Source organism: Bufo gargarizans, chromosome 11 (genome assembly GCF_014858855.1).
Source record: "Bufo gargarizans isolate SCDJY-AF-19 chromosome 11, ASM1485885v1, whole genome shotgun sequence".
Classification (NCBI taxonomy): Eukaryota; Metazoa; Chordata; class Amphibia; order Anura; family Bufonidae; genus Bufo; species Bufo gargarizans.
In genome coordinates this window covers 84,519,515-84,534,784 of record NC_058090.1, presented here as the reverse complement: position 1 = coordinate 84,534,784, position 15,270 = coordinate 84,519,515, and the positions used below count along the sequence as shown (strand labels likewise).

The 15,270-nt window shown below is 44.7% G+C and overlaps 1 protein-coding gene across 7 annotated transcripts in view; it reads right to left on the bottom strand.

The window, feature by feature from the left end:
* Nucleotides 1-110: 110 nt before the first annotated feature.
* Nucleotides 111-15,270, bottom strand: part of LOC122922210 (NACHT, LRR and PYD domains-containing protein 12-like) — a 73,548-nt gene continuing 58,388 nt past the window's right edge. For 5 of the 7 annotated variants that reach the window (XM_044272738.1, XM_044272739.1, XM_044272736.1 and 2 more), the window contains exon 10: nucleotides 111-831. In XM_044272738.1, the coding sequence (XP_044128673.1) occupies nucleotides 705-831 (127 nt within the window). In that variant the 3' untranslated portion in view covers nucleotides 111-704. Of the gene's footprint in view, nucleotides 832-9,333; nucleotides 9,584-15,270 lie in introns of those variants that run through there. The other 2 variants (XR_006387109.1, XM_044272741.1) reach the window with 2 other exon arrangements.

Here is a 15,270-nt window from a genome sequence, read left to right as displayed (position 1 = left end):
AAATCTGATCATTTGTAGGCCCAAATCCTGGGCCTACACTACTGAGACAGTCTGATGTACTCTTCTCATTTCTGACAGGTGCTCGTGCTGTCATTTTGGGGAAAGAAGAGACATTTCTCATGGTATCATTTCATGTTTGAGTAGTGTAACCTGGGCTGGGGCTCCAGTTCAGATTCCTTATCAATGCATTGGCGGTGGAACTTCTGTCCCTGTGTGCATAACCATGAGGATCAGGGTAGTGGCAGCTGCAGTCGACCCATAGGTCCTCTGTCTCCTCACTATGCACAATGGCAGTAAGTGCTCTACAGCCCTCCTGTGAATTGTGATGCTGCCACTATTAGTACCAAAGCAAAACTTGCTTTGATAACTGAACTCTCCTGTTTGCCATACATGCCTCCATTTGTCGTGTAGCACCAGTGTCAGGCCCTCTTGGCGTTGATAAGAGTTCAGGGCCAAATGAGCTAGTAGAGTGAAAGAATGCAGTCCTGCATCAGGTAGACTGTTTCTTCATGGTCCAGATGGTCACTGCAGGGGCTACAGCCAAACCGATTTGTGATGCCATGGCTATCCTTTGAGATATAGCATCTCTTCTTATATGGAAACTATTTGTCTATCTTGTCCATCCAGAACCTTCTCTACTTGTGTGACCTCTGACCAGTTTCAAAACCACAAATGCACTACATACACTTCTCATCCAACTCTTTCTAAGAATTTAATGATGGCTGTCCAGCTTCTCGAAGTCCCACTATTTCATCCTTTTCAAAGGCCGTTAGGTGCACGCCTTCATCTAGCCGACTTGGTGAACACTTCAACAACAACCACTTGACCGTCCTGTAAGAGAGAAGACGAAAGACAACAGTGATGCCAGTGGAGCATCTGTGTGTAAAGTACAGATCTTGGACCTTCAATCAGCTACATGCCTTTTCTAGTGAACCTTCCATTCCTATAGCAGCTAAAATTTATTCCACAGCACTGTATAAAGATTATCGTCACTCCCTGTCCTCATTGGAGCTCACCATGTAGGTACTTGGGGGAATAGATAGATAACTGAGGGGGTACTAGGCAAAGGAATGTTAAGAAACTCAAAAAAAAAAGTAAACAGACATCTCATCACCTAAAAAGGCTATAAAGGATTGTACATCAAAGATAGGGAATATCAAAAGAAGACTTGGACGTCCCCCTGTTACTGCTCATGTTAACACCCAATAGGCATTTCTAGTATTGATCTGCATGGTGGCTCAGTAGTTAGCAATGGCGTCTTGTAGCACTGGAGTCCTGGTTTAGAATCCAACCATGGACTATATCTGCATGGAGTTTTTATGTTTTCCTCCAGAAATATGCAGCTTGGTGGTGAACTCCAATGGGGCAGGGACTGCTGTTTATTACTTTAGAAGCTCAGTAATGTTTATTGGTCTCCTCTATGGCAGTGGTCCTCAACTCCAGTCCTCAGGGCCCACCTACAAGTCATGTTTTTATGATTTCCTTAGTATTGGACAGCTGATAGTGTCCCTGCATCAGGATTTACCACAGGTATTCATTCTGTGGGATACTCCTAAATCCCGACTGGCAAGTGGGCCCTGAGGACTGGAGTTGGGGAACCCTGCTCTATGGGACCTCCATTTATGTTCCTTGCTTACACAGCAGTGACATATTACACAGCTCCTCACACAGCCATGTAATATGGTGCTGCTATGGTAAGTGAGCAAAATAAACTGAGGATAAATATTACCCGACCGATCATTTGTTATCTCCTCAAGCAAAACTTACATTTACCCTGCAGCCCTGTACAACAAGGACCATCATTCCTTGTCCCCATTGGAGGTCATCACCTAGTTGCATGTCTCTGGAGGACACTCATAGAGAACATACACATTCCATGCAGATATCAGTCTCATGTGGAGACAGACCCAAGAAACCAGTGCCAGCTACTGAGGTGACCATGCACTATGGGGGTAAAGCTGAGTTCACACTTCAGTTATTTCCATCAGTTATTGTGAGACAAAACCAGTAGTGAAGCCTACAGAGATTAGGTATAATGGAAAGATCTGCACCTGTTCTGTGCTTTCGACCCGCACCTAGTTTTGGAACTGAAGTGTGAAATCAGCCTAACTGGTGTTTATTTTTGTTGCAATCAAATTTCTATCACTTCATAGGGTTTTCAAAAGCACTTTCATGTCTTTGGCAGCATGGTGGCTCAATGGTTAGTACTAGTGCTGGGGTCCATCTGTGAGTGGTGACTATGGCTGTGTAATATTTTGCTGTTATATGAGTGAGCAAAAATAAATTGGATTTGAACCAAGGATCCCTGTGCTCCAAGACCCCAGTGCTATCCACTGAGCCACCATATGTTGTCTAATGTGCAAACATATTTTTGAAAACACTATGAGGTGATGGGAATATTATTGCTGGTTCGTGTCATTACTCCCCTCCAAGTGGTTGCTTGTATTGAGCAGTGTGGTGGCTCCAGTGGTTGGTGCAGTTGGTTTAGAGCTGTGAGGTTCTTGGTTCAAATCTGACCATGGGTGAGATCTGCATGGAGAGTGTGTGGTGACTTGGTGTGAGATGGAGAAATTGTGGTTATGTAGTGAGATGAGAAAGGGAATGTGTGCCAAGGTTGGTTGTGAGAGGAAAAGAAGTATGTTTGGACTGGAGAGGTTGTGTGTGAGGTAAGATTTAAAAGAAAGCAACTTTTGGACTCTAATTAAAAAATTATATATTGGTCTCCCACTCAGGGAGACCACCATTAATTATATTTGTATAGCACAAAGAATACTTTCCTTCATCTCTTACCACCAAGCTGCATCTTTCAGGAGAACACAGATCCTCCATCAAGAACAGCATTAGGGTAGATTTGAACAAGCAGACTCACAACTGAAAGACACCTGTGCTGACCACTGAGCCACCACTCAGCTTAACACTAACAAGCATTGCTGAGGTGAGTGTTGGCATGGACCTGCAACGAGAGGAGGCACCATTGTTTTTGTAATGACATTTTTATCACTTCATAGTGTTTTCAACATGGTGGTTTGGTGGTTACTGCTGGTGTATTACTAGTACTGTGATACTTGGTTCAAATCCCAACACTTGCCTGAAGATTGTGTGTTCTCACTGGGTTTCTTCTTACACTTGACTATGGCAGTGTAATATCTTGCTGTTATATGGGACAGCAAAAATAATTTGCATTTCAATCTCCTCCCATTGCTGAACCATGTCATTGCTCACCTCCGAGTGGTCTCTTGTGTTGGGCAGTGTGGTGGCTCCAGTGGATGGTGCTGGTGTGTTAGAGCAATGAGGTCCTTGGTTCAAATCTGACCAAGGGTGAGATCTGCATGGAGAGTGTGCTGTCTGGTAATGGGTTGTTGTGGTAATTTGGTGTGTGATGAAGAAGTGGTGGAAATCTGTGTAGTGAAAAGGTGAGTGGTAGCAATGAAGTGTGAAGTAATTTAGTGTGAGATGGAGAAGTGGTGGTAATGTGTGTAGTGAGATGGAGAAAGGGAATATGTTTGAAGGTTGGTTGTGAGAGGATAATAAATATGTTTGGACGTGAGGTAGGAATAAAAAAAACACCAACTTTTGGACTTAGTTTTTAAAAATTATATATACTGGTTGTTCCTTGGTCTCCCACCCAGGGAGACCACCATTAATTATACTTGTATCGCACAAAGAATACTTTCCTTCATCTCTTACCACCAAGCTGCATCTTTCAGGAGAACACAGAACCTCCATCAGATAACAGCATTGGGTGGATTTGAACCCGGGAGCCTCACAACTGAAAGACACCTGTGCTGACCACTGAGCCACCACTCAGCTCAGTACTAGTAAGTCCAAGGAGGTGAGCAATGACATGAACAGGAGGAGGGGCCAAGGAGGTGAACAATGACACGAACAGGAGGAGGGGCCAAGGAGGTGAACGATGACACAAACAGGAGGAGGGGCCAAGGAGGTGAATGATGACATGAATGGGAGGAGGGGCTTCTGGTGATGAGATGTCTATATACTATAGTTCCAGGGATTCTCATTGTTCCTAAGCCTAGTACCCCTTGGTTACATACATGACCCAAGTACCCCAAGGCACAATGTCAGAAATGTCTATTAAAGGCATGGTAGCCCCGGTTACACGGAGTGCAGGCTTCATCACAGGAGACAAATGGCAAATGGCCAATATTATTAGCTGCAATAAACAGTAAGTGAACCCTCTGGAAGGATCATCTCACCAGCCCAAACCCATGATGTAGCAGGGGCTTATTCCCCCTCACCCCAATGAGAACATGTGCAGACCTGAACATGCAGGTGTACATGACAGATGGGAGTAAGAGCTGAAGTACCAGAGTAGTGAGGGAGAAGGGACCTCTCCACCACTGTCACTTTACATGCTCTTCAGGATTTGTGGAAAACGGGTCTAATTGTGGCCATTAGTAGCCGGTATCATCTGGGAATGGAAACAAATAGGACCTGGATGGTTGGATAACGTGCAGCATCTTCTCAGAAGGTTTTATTATTCTTTGCGCTTGTATAAGTCATTCATCATCTTTTAGCTGCACCAAGAGAAACCTCAGGTTTAATCCGCTTTTCCAGATTCTCTCTGTAGGAGATGACAATCCTCCAGAAACCGTTGGATAATAGGAGTAGATTTAGAGTATCCCCCCATATACACACACGGTAAGGTACAGGAATATCTATAGTCATCTCCATATAGAAGTATGAGGAGCAGAAGAAGAAGCTGGATGAAGAACCTCTTATTCCTCAAGATGATGGAGTACTGTCAAAGTGTGCCCCCCTATAGCGCAAGCCACAGTGTACCCCAAATAGTGTAAGCCACAGTGTACCCCCATATAGGGCTAGCCACAGGGTGCTCCCATATAGTGTTAGCCACAGTGTACCCCCCATATAGCGAAAGCCACAGTGTACCCCAATATGTACAGTGTATGGGGAGAAGATTGCCTGCTTAAGTTAACCCTTTCCCCAGTCCAGGGATCAGCAACCTCCGACACTCCAGCTGTTGTGAAACTACGACTCCCAGCATGCTCCATTCACTCCTTTGGGAGTTCTGAGAACAGCCAAGCAGGTGTGCATGCTGGGAGTCGTAGTTTCACAACAGCTGGAGTGCCGGAGGTTGCTGAACTGCCTTTAGTCTCTAACTGCCCCTCCTGTCAGCTCCCTCCTTCTTTCCCTCTCTCCTTGCACACAATACGAGACATGATCTGAGCGTCTAACCAGACTCTCAGATCAGCAATGGTATACAGCAGACTCGTGCACAGCCCTGCCAGCAGGAGGATAGCAGACGGCTCCTCTCCTTGCCGGCAGGGTTGTACCGCGCTCCCTCTGCTCTCTACCTCGGGAGATCCTCTGACAACTGTCTATATACGGGCAGTGATGTCACAGGAGCTCTCTGAAGCATCTGTTTAACAGAGGCCAATAATAGACCCCATAGGCTATTACAGCTTCCAGTTTTTTACAGGACACTGCAGGATGGAACACCGCAGTCTACTACGTTATTCCATGCTGGTTTTTACAGTATTCTGACGTACTTTTTTAAACTCCGTCTGACTAATGAAACCCAATGGATACGTTTTGCGTGTATATCTGGAGGTTCCCTGACATACACGCTAAACGTAGATGAAAAACGTGATGTGAACCCACCTCTAGAGATGTAGTGACAGCGTTATCACAGGGCTCATAGGGGGGGGGGGGGTATTTATCAATACTGGCCTCCAAATAAATTGGGCAAAACCTCCTGCAGTCCGTGTGTCGAACCAGAAATCCAGACAGCTCACAGATGCCGTAGATTTTTGTCTTGATTTATGCCAGAAATTCGCGTAAATGAAGATAAATTTGTCGCTGTAGCTGGCAATGCCCCCTTTAAAAAAGAGGGAGGACAGCGAATAAAAGGGAGACACATCAATTTTAACGCCACTTTTCAGGTGCACAGGGAATGATAAATCTCCCTCTTAGAGTTTAACTAAAACTTCAGAAGAAGAAGAACCAAATCACAGGATAATCGCATCAATAAACCTAAACCTAAAACTATTTTATACTCTATATTCAATAATGAAATGGGCCTATAAGAGCCGCATTTTAGTGGTCTTTTATCAGGTTTCAGCAGCACTACTATTGAGGCATCATATAGCGACTCCGGAAGGCATCCCTCACGTTGTTCCTGACCCATACATTTTGTGCAATTGTGGTCCAAAGATATCAATGTACTTGGAGTACACCTCTAGCAGAATGCCATCAGGGCCAGGTGACTTTCCCGAGGCTAATACCCTTATAGCATCTTCTACTTCCTCTAGGGTGATCTCTGCGTTCTCTATTTTGTTTCTGAAATTTTGGGTACTTAACATCTTGCAGATAGCTAGTCAAATCAGAGTGGGTGTATTGTATCATTGACCTATGCAACTCTTGATAAAATTCCTGGAATCTAGCCAGTACACCCTCTGCATCTTCCACCATCTCACCCTCCGCATTATGTATACGTAGCACTGATGGAGCTGCTGTGTTATTGCGTACTACGTGTGCCAACATTTTACCAGACTGGCTGCCCAACTCAAATGATTGCTGTTCGAGGAAAAAGAGCTTACGATCACTTTTCTCCATAAGATGTATTAGATATTGCCTCCTTGCAGCCACTTCAATCTATTGTTCGCCACACCTGAGGGGTTAATTGTGCGTATCATAGCCCCCTGTAAGAGACCAGGGGCTGCCAAGCAGGAGGGGGCAGACCCCCCTCCCTCCCCAGTTTTAAATTCATTGGTGGTCAGTGCAGCCCCCCCTCCCTCCCTCTAGTGTATTAGTTTCATGGGTGGCCAGTGCGGCCCCCCACCCCTCCCTCCAGCAGGTAAGTATAATGCTTCTAATATTGCTAAGTAACCATGGCAGCCAGAACTGCAGTAGCGTCCTGGTTGCCATGGTTACCGATCGGAGCCCCAGCGATTAAACTGGGTCTCCGATCGGAACTCTCTGCTGCCACCAATGATGGGGGGGGGGGGGGGCACCAATGAAATTAATACAGTAGAGGGAGGGAGGGAGGGAGGGGGGCCGCACTGGCCACCAATGAATTTAAAACTGGGGAGGGAGGGGGGTCTGCCCCCTGCTGCCTGGCAGCCCCTGATCTCTTACAGGGGTTAATTGTGCGGATCACAGCCCCCTGTAAGAAATCAGATGCTGCCAGGCAGCAGGGGGCATTCATGTACACAGTTCTTAGTATATTCTAACTTGAAGCGTCCCCATCACCATGGGAACGCCTCTGTGTTAGAATATTCTGTCGGATCTGAGTTTTCACGATGTAACTCAAATCCGATGGTATATTCTAACATAGAGGCGTTCCTATGGTGATGGGGATGCTTCAAGTTAAAATATACCATCGGATTGGAGAAAACTCTGATAGGGACTCCTGACTTTACATTGAAAGTCAATGTGGGACGGATCCGTTTGCAATTGCACCATATTGTGTCAACGTCAAACGGATCCGTTTCCATTGACTTGCATTGTAAGTCAGGACGGATCCGTTTGGCTCCGCACGGCCAGGCGGACACCAAAACGACTTTTTGTTTAACTTTCCTTCATGTCTGGTGATCCTCCAAAAATCACGGAAGAAAAAACGGACACGGATCACGGAACAACGGAACCCCGTTTTGTGGACCGTGAAAAAATACTGTCGTGTGCATGAGGCCTTATACTTATATAAATCTCATCTGTGGCTGTAAGGTCGGGGACCTGCATAGTGAAATAAGGTGGAATAGCTATGCAGGTTTCAGATCGGTTTCCCAGAACAAAATCACCTGCGTAGGAAAGAAGTAGAGACTCACGGCACCGCTGTAACGCTCATGGTGGTGGCGGGTTTCTTTGATGTCTGGATACCCACTCCTCTGCCTCTCGAGGATCAGTGAAGAAGAGTGCTTTCCTGCCATCCACCATATGCAGGCGAGCAGGATATGCCATGGAATATGGTAAGCTAAGCTCTCGTAGGCGCCTCTTTATGGATACAAAGGTGGCAAGCTTCTCATGAAGTCCTGCAGAGAAGTTGGGAAAAAGTGATAAGTCGCATTTTCGAATGATATGTTGGGTGTATTCCTAGCCAAACTTAGGATGAGGTCTCAATCTTTCCAGTTCAGCAAACGGGCTAGAAGCTGTCTGGGAGGGGTTCCTGAGGGTGGGGGTCTGGCAGTGACCCTGTGGGCCCTTTCCACCGCGTAGACCGTGGAGAAGGAGGTTCCAGGAAATATAGACTTTAACCAGTTCTTTTGTTGGGTCTGGGCCCTCTCTGGCATACCCAGGATTCTGACGTTATTCCTACGAGCCTTGGTTTTCTAAATCATCACATTTTTGCCTCCAAAGGTCCGCCATTCTCTCTTTCAGACAGAGTGTTGGTTAGGTCTTCTAAGGCTGAGATTCGATCCTCTGTGTGGCGAAATCTGTCTCTGAGTTGTTGCACATCATGGCGTAGTAGGCCCAAGTCCACTCTCACCTCCTCAATCTTGCCCATGAGCTGACCATAGGCTGTTTTTAAAGTAAATTCAGGTTCCTCTGCTGCAATCTGTTGCCCTGTATGTTGCCCGTGTGTAATGGAGGAGCATGGTGTGGCAGAGGAAGTGGCGCCATGTTGGGTCTCCTGCCTGGCAAACTCTTTCAGCTTTTCTGCCACTGCCTGGACCTTATTGGGACTCATGACTTGGCTGCGAGGCTTCCTCCTTCTCTTTTGCACCGTCCACGCTATAGTGACTGAAGGATGGGTGCCAGGATGGTGAAGGATGTGAAATGGGAGCCGTAGCTGTTCTCAAGCACATCCAGACATGCCGGCAGTTAGCCACTCCCCTATCAATACAACAACTTTATAATGAAGTTCCCTGGTGTCACATCACTCATGGTCTGTTTTGGAGCTGGTTACAAGAACATTACCAAGATGACCTCCAAGGTGGCTCACATCTGTAGGTCTGATCTGTGTATGGATTTTACAGGGATAAAACAGATGGAGCTTATTACACAGATTGAGGGTGGTGGATCTAGATACGTTCAATACTGTAGTTCATGTGTAGGCTGGCAGCTGGGCGTCCTCTCAAGAGGAGTCCATTTAGGACATTTTATACCCTTTGTCTTCTTTTGGTCATTTTACACAGCACTCGCACAGTAAAAGATAAAATAGAAACTGAAATAACAGTTTGTGTGATTTGTTATTTACACTGTGCAATGTGCGGCCTCCTCCGGTGTGACAACCAGTATTATACTGCTGACAACGTACATGACCTTCAGGAGACGCTGCTACATCCCATAGGCCTGGATTTGGGCTCATTATGAAGGGATTTAGTTACTGGACATATAATTAGCTGGAGAAGAACATTTCTGGTATCATCTTTATTATAATATTAGACATTTCCTTATCCTCTGTAGATCAGTGATATTACCCATAAAGCACCAGGAGACGCTCCTAATACCAGACCTCTGAAGACGTCTTCACTACCAAAGTCCTGTTATCTGCTCATGACACTGAGAGGAATCTGTTTAGTAAATGATCTCCATATTTGGTTTCTGCTTTTTCAGTTTTCTTATGGCTTCCTTCTCCTCTTCAGATAATCCATTGCGCTCCAGACTAGAAGAGAAAACAGCGCCCCCAGCATTAGTGAGGTTTCCTCATGACATAAGACCAGTCAGTGAATAGATCTCCAGAACATATGTTTTGTAAATCTCCCCTTTGGTTTACTGCTCTCATTAAAGGAGTTCTCTGGGAATTAGGAAAATGAAAATACCTTAATATTACTTTATTATAAATATATTCCTAAATACCTTTCATTAGTTATAATGGCTCGTTCTGTCTGGGGAGCAGTCATTAGGAAAAATAAAATGGCTGCTATCCTATTACTACACACAAAACCTTTCCTAATCACACAGGAGGACAAGTTACTTCAGAGCAGTGAGCCAAAGAGCTGCCTCATCTTCTTCTATGATCCTGAATATAGCGTAATATGATCTTCAGCTAAATCTCTGTAGAAATAGAGTTCATGAGGAGGCATCAAGTACAGAGAGGAGGGTGGGGGTGATGTGGATAATGAGCAGCAGCGCTTGTATGCAGTCTCCATTACCACAGTCTGTCCTTCATGTCTCCTCATGAACTCTATTCCCACAAAGATTCTGTTACAGTTCTTATAATCTGTATTCAGGATCATAATCCCTGACAAGTAGGAGAGGAGGAGGAGGAGGAGGCAGCTCTTTACCTCAGTGGCCATTTTGTTTCTCCTAATGATTGCTCCCTAAACAAAATGAGCCATTATAAATAATGAAAGGTATTGGGGAATATATTTACAATAAAGTACATATTTAAGTATTTTCATTTTCTAAATTCCTGGAGAACCCCTTTAAGAGAAACAAAATCAGAGTCTTGCAGGTTTGATACCTTTTAATGGCTAACAAAAATACAAGTAATGATGTTGCATAGTGAGCTTTCCAGACCCTCACCAGTCCCTTCATCAGACGTACTACAAGAATGTATGAAGAACAGCAATATATATATCCAATAAGAACAGAGACATGGGGGAATGGATGGACATAGTGGGGGCACCAGGTCTCTGAGATAACATAAATTTCGAGACCATAAAACGTTCACACCCCTTATAATTAAGGACTTATTCTCAAGATCTTTGATATTGTGTGGTTTTTCAAATGTCCCTTCATCCCCCCCCCCATGTCTCTGTTCTTATTGTTCCCTCATACATCCTTGTAGGACGCCTGATGAAGGGACTGGTGATGTCTGGAAAGCTCTCTATGTAACATCACTGAATCATCGTTTGCCAGCAGCAGATCATAATTACAAAGCACGATCTGCCACCGACCAATGGGTTTTATTTCTGTTGAAAGATTCCAATTACCCGGTGACCGAGCGTTTATTAGTTTATGCGGTAATTGTCGGCAGTATTAAGCCTCATTCACATGTCTGTGTCCGTGCTCAAATCCGTGAAAAGGTGGTCTATGATGGTCAATGAAAAGATGCCTCGGTGAAGGATCAGTTTGTCTGTTTTTTGCTGTCCGTGTGTCATTCCTGTTTCACAGACACTGTGCAGCTGAAAAATATTTTCTCGCTCAGTATCATTAGGAGACACAGGAGACCATGGGTATAGCTGCTGGCACTAGGAGGCGACACTAAGCAAAAAAGTGTTAGCTCCTCCTCTCAGCTCTACCCCTACTGAGCTAGTCAGTTTTAGCTTAGTGTCTGTAGGAGGCAGACCTTCCTGCTCTGCAGGGCACCTATCCACCATTTTTATTCATTATTTTATTTTGTTATTTTACCTTTTTCCCCTTTAGGCACGGGAAACAGACACCTTGCCTCTCTGTTTACCCGGGGAGAAAGGCCGGTGTCAGTTCCCCTTACCGCCCGACCACCCCCAAGAAGGTAAAGTGGACCACGGCAGCCCAGCTCCCCTTCATTCCGCCAACCATGGGATCACCTGCATTTCTGCAGTCCCCCCTCCACTCCAGCCTCCCTACCACCTCGGTGCTAGTGGCTGAGGAGACGACCCTACTGGTACTCAGAGGAGGGGTGAGTATGGTGAATACCTCCCCTCTCCTATTCCTCTCATTCTTCATTCTCCTCCTGGCCTGGTTTTTCTCCTCTTTATTTCACCTAGTACTTGCTCCCCTCCTCGCCCCCTCCTTCCCTCCCGGGCCTGCCAGTACCATTTCCCAGCGGTCGCATCCCCTCCTGGGCTGGCCACTGCTTCTCACTACTGGGCATCGAGTATGCCCGTCCCAGGCCTTCTTGGTCCAGGGTTTGGGTAGCTCATGGCCGTTCTTTCCACCCTCCGTTCCGGTCATAAATATAAAAAATGTATAAATCTTCACATGGAGGGCGGTAACGTTACCAACGCGTTTTGATCTAACAGATCTTAGTCATGGTATAAGTTAAATGAAAGTATGGCGCTCTTATATACCTGGGTGAGACATAGCTCCACCTACCAGGTTGGGATTACCATTATCAGACAGGTGATTGTAATTACAACCCAATGCAATATAAAACTGGAACAAATATAAAACCGGAATAAAACAAAACATCTGACAACCAATTCTATGTTTGAGTGTTTTTCTGGGTCGTATATCTATAAACCCAATAGGGGAAAGAAAGCCCTTCATGCATGAGAATATCACATAAACAAACGAAGGATTACAAACTGACATGATTCCTTTAAATCTAATAGGAGCTGATAGATATAGATAGATATGCTAAGGCCATTATGTTACACTATGAAATAATTAGTCAGTCTAACTGTGGCATTTCAACCATTCCCCCTGCGCTTTCATGGCGTACATTCCACTGATATATTCAAACTACTAACGCCAAACTCGAGAATTGATCTGCAGTACCGTGCCGCTACCGCAGTATGATCCACGTTTATATACACCACGGATGTCAGAATGCCTATGCTTAAATAAAGGTGAGATGTCAGGGAACATAAGATACGTAATATGGTGCAGGTAATAACTGCAAATAATGTATTTATTAGGGGCTAAGTAGGCTAATAGTGATACATTATCTCACGCTTCGCTCTTAAACCAGTTTGGAGCTATTGTATTACATTGGAATCCAATACGCCTCCCTGTTGTGCAACAGATCTTTGACGTCGCCTCCCCTAAACTTTTTTTTATTTTTTCTATACATAAAGTGACCCTTTATGTGCCTCTGGTAGTAGAGGATTCAGCTCTCAGAGGAGGGTTTGTTTCTGTTGTGGGGGTATAAATCATTTGGCTAATGTTTGCCCCTCTAGGAGATTCATGGAGTTTTCTTAGGGTAATAAAAAAAAATAATAAAGAAACCCTCTAAAAACTTTCCATTTGCTACTATTGGCAAGGTTGATGCAGAAATTAAAGGTTTGCCTTTTTTTTGTAGTTCCCGTTTTCTCCTACCTGCCAGGGTGGCGCTAGAGAGCAAGAACATTCTTTGTGAGATTTTTGTGGATAGTGGAGCAGCTGTCAATCTCATTGATAATCAACTTGCAACAACGCATGGTTTCCAGGTATGCACTTTGGAAAAGGATATTCCTGTTTTTGCTATTGATTCCGCTCCACTTTCTCAAAGATCATTAAAGGGCATAGTTCACAATATCCGTTTGACTGTGGGTGATGCTCATGTTGAGGATATGTCATGTTTCGTTAAGCGGATTACCTACTCCTCTAGTGTTGGGGCTACCCTGGCTCACTAAACATAACCCCACCATTGATTGGCAAGCAAGGCAAATAAATGGTTGGAGTGACTTTTGCAGAGAGAATTGCCTCACGACATCTGTTTCTGAGGTTGCTACTAAGACTGTACCATCTTTTCTCTCTGAATTTTCGCATGTCTTCTCTGAGAGTGGAGTTCAGGATTTGCCTCCGCACAGGGAGTACGATTGCCCTATTAATCTCATCCCAGGCGCCAAACTGCCTAAATCTCGTTTATACAATCTTTCCCAACCTGAGAGGATCGCTATGCGTGCTTATATCTCTGAGAGTCTGAGAAAGGGACACATACGACCCTCGAAGTCACCTGTTGCCGCTGGTTTTTTCTTTGTTAAGAAAAAAGATGGTTCTTTAAGACCTTGTCTGGATTTCAGGGAGCTGAACAGTATCACTATTCGTGACCCTTATCAGCTTCATCTGATCCCAGACCTGTTTAACCAGATTGTTGGGGCTAAAGTTTTTTCCAAGTTGGATCTAAGAGGGGCATACAACCTGGTCAGGGTCAGAGAAGGAGACGATTGGAAGACGGCCTTCAATACCCCTGAGGGCCATTTCGAGAATTCGGTTATGCCCTTTGGTTTGATGAATGGTCCGGCCATCTTCCAGCATTCTGTGAACAGCATTTTATATCTAATTAACAGGTGTGGGGGGGCACACTTCAAAAGGAAACACTAAATGGGATAGTGATGATACACTTTATTATATAAAAAGATATATATTTAAGAACATACCCCTTAAAACATACATAAAATATGGTACATCAATCCATATGAACCAAATAAACCAAGTATGAACACACTCAGTTGTAATATAACCACCAAGAGCAATTTCTGTTGTAATACAACCGCCAAGTGGGTGTCAGTTGCAATTTCTGTTGTTATACACCATCAGCGGTGCTGTCCACAATAATATCCAGCAAATGTCCAGCAACTATTATTGGTTGAAATAAATTGTGTCCCACAAGTATATAAAACGGATGTGTACGTTTGCGTCCACTAGCCCACCAAGCTGTAAATGGGCCTATTCAGTCCAGTACGCTTCTGGTATACTGCCCGTGATTATGAGCTCAATACCACTGTTTTATAATGATAATATTTGTGCTCCAAAACGAGCCCGGTCTTACCCGTCACCGCTGCTGTGGCGTTGGTCCAGGAGGCCGCACACCCGCAGCGTCCCACGTGGTGTGCTTCTGCCTGTACGCGGCGTCCCACGTGACCTGGTAACCAAAGGGACCGGATGCAAGCTCGTATGACGTCAGACTTGTGCGTCCACTTTCAATCAATGCTGCTTTATCTGCGTCTCTTTCTTTCCTTAGCCGGCTTTGTTCCTTTTCTTTACTGTTCGGTGGATCAACGCTCACTCTAGACAACCGCCAGACGCGTTTCGGGGTCTCAAGCCCCTTCCTCAGTGGCCAGTGGTATTGAGCTCATAATCACGGGCAGTATACCAGAAGTGTACTGGACTGAATAGGCCCATTTACAGCTTGGTGGGCTAGTGGACGCAAACGTACACATCCGTTTTATATACTTGTGGGACACAATTTATTTCAACCGATAATAGTTGCTGGAAATTTGCTGGATATTATTGTGGACAGCACCGCTGGTGGTGTATAACAACAGAAATTGCAACTGACAGCCACTTGGCGGTTGTATTACAACAGAAATTGCACTTGGTGGTTATATTACAACTGAGTGTGTTCATACTTGGTTTATTTGGTTCATATGGATTGATGTACCATATTTTATGTATGTTTTAAGGGGTATGTTCTTAAATATATATCTTTTTATATAATAAAGTGTATCATCACTATCCCATTTAGTGTTTCCTTTTGAAGTGTGCCCCCCCACACCTGTTAATTAGACGCAATTTTACACTTGGTCCTGAGGGTGGGACCAGGGGGTGTGCACCTTATCCATATAGGAAGGGGGTGAGCCGCTGTATTTTTATATTAGCATTTTATATCATTTAATGGGGAAATTTGTACTAGTGTATCTAGATGACATTTAGATTTTTTCTCCTGATTTCAAGACTCATCGGGACCACCTATGTCAGGTCTTGCTGATTCTCCGGGAG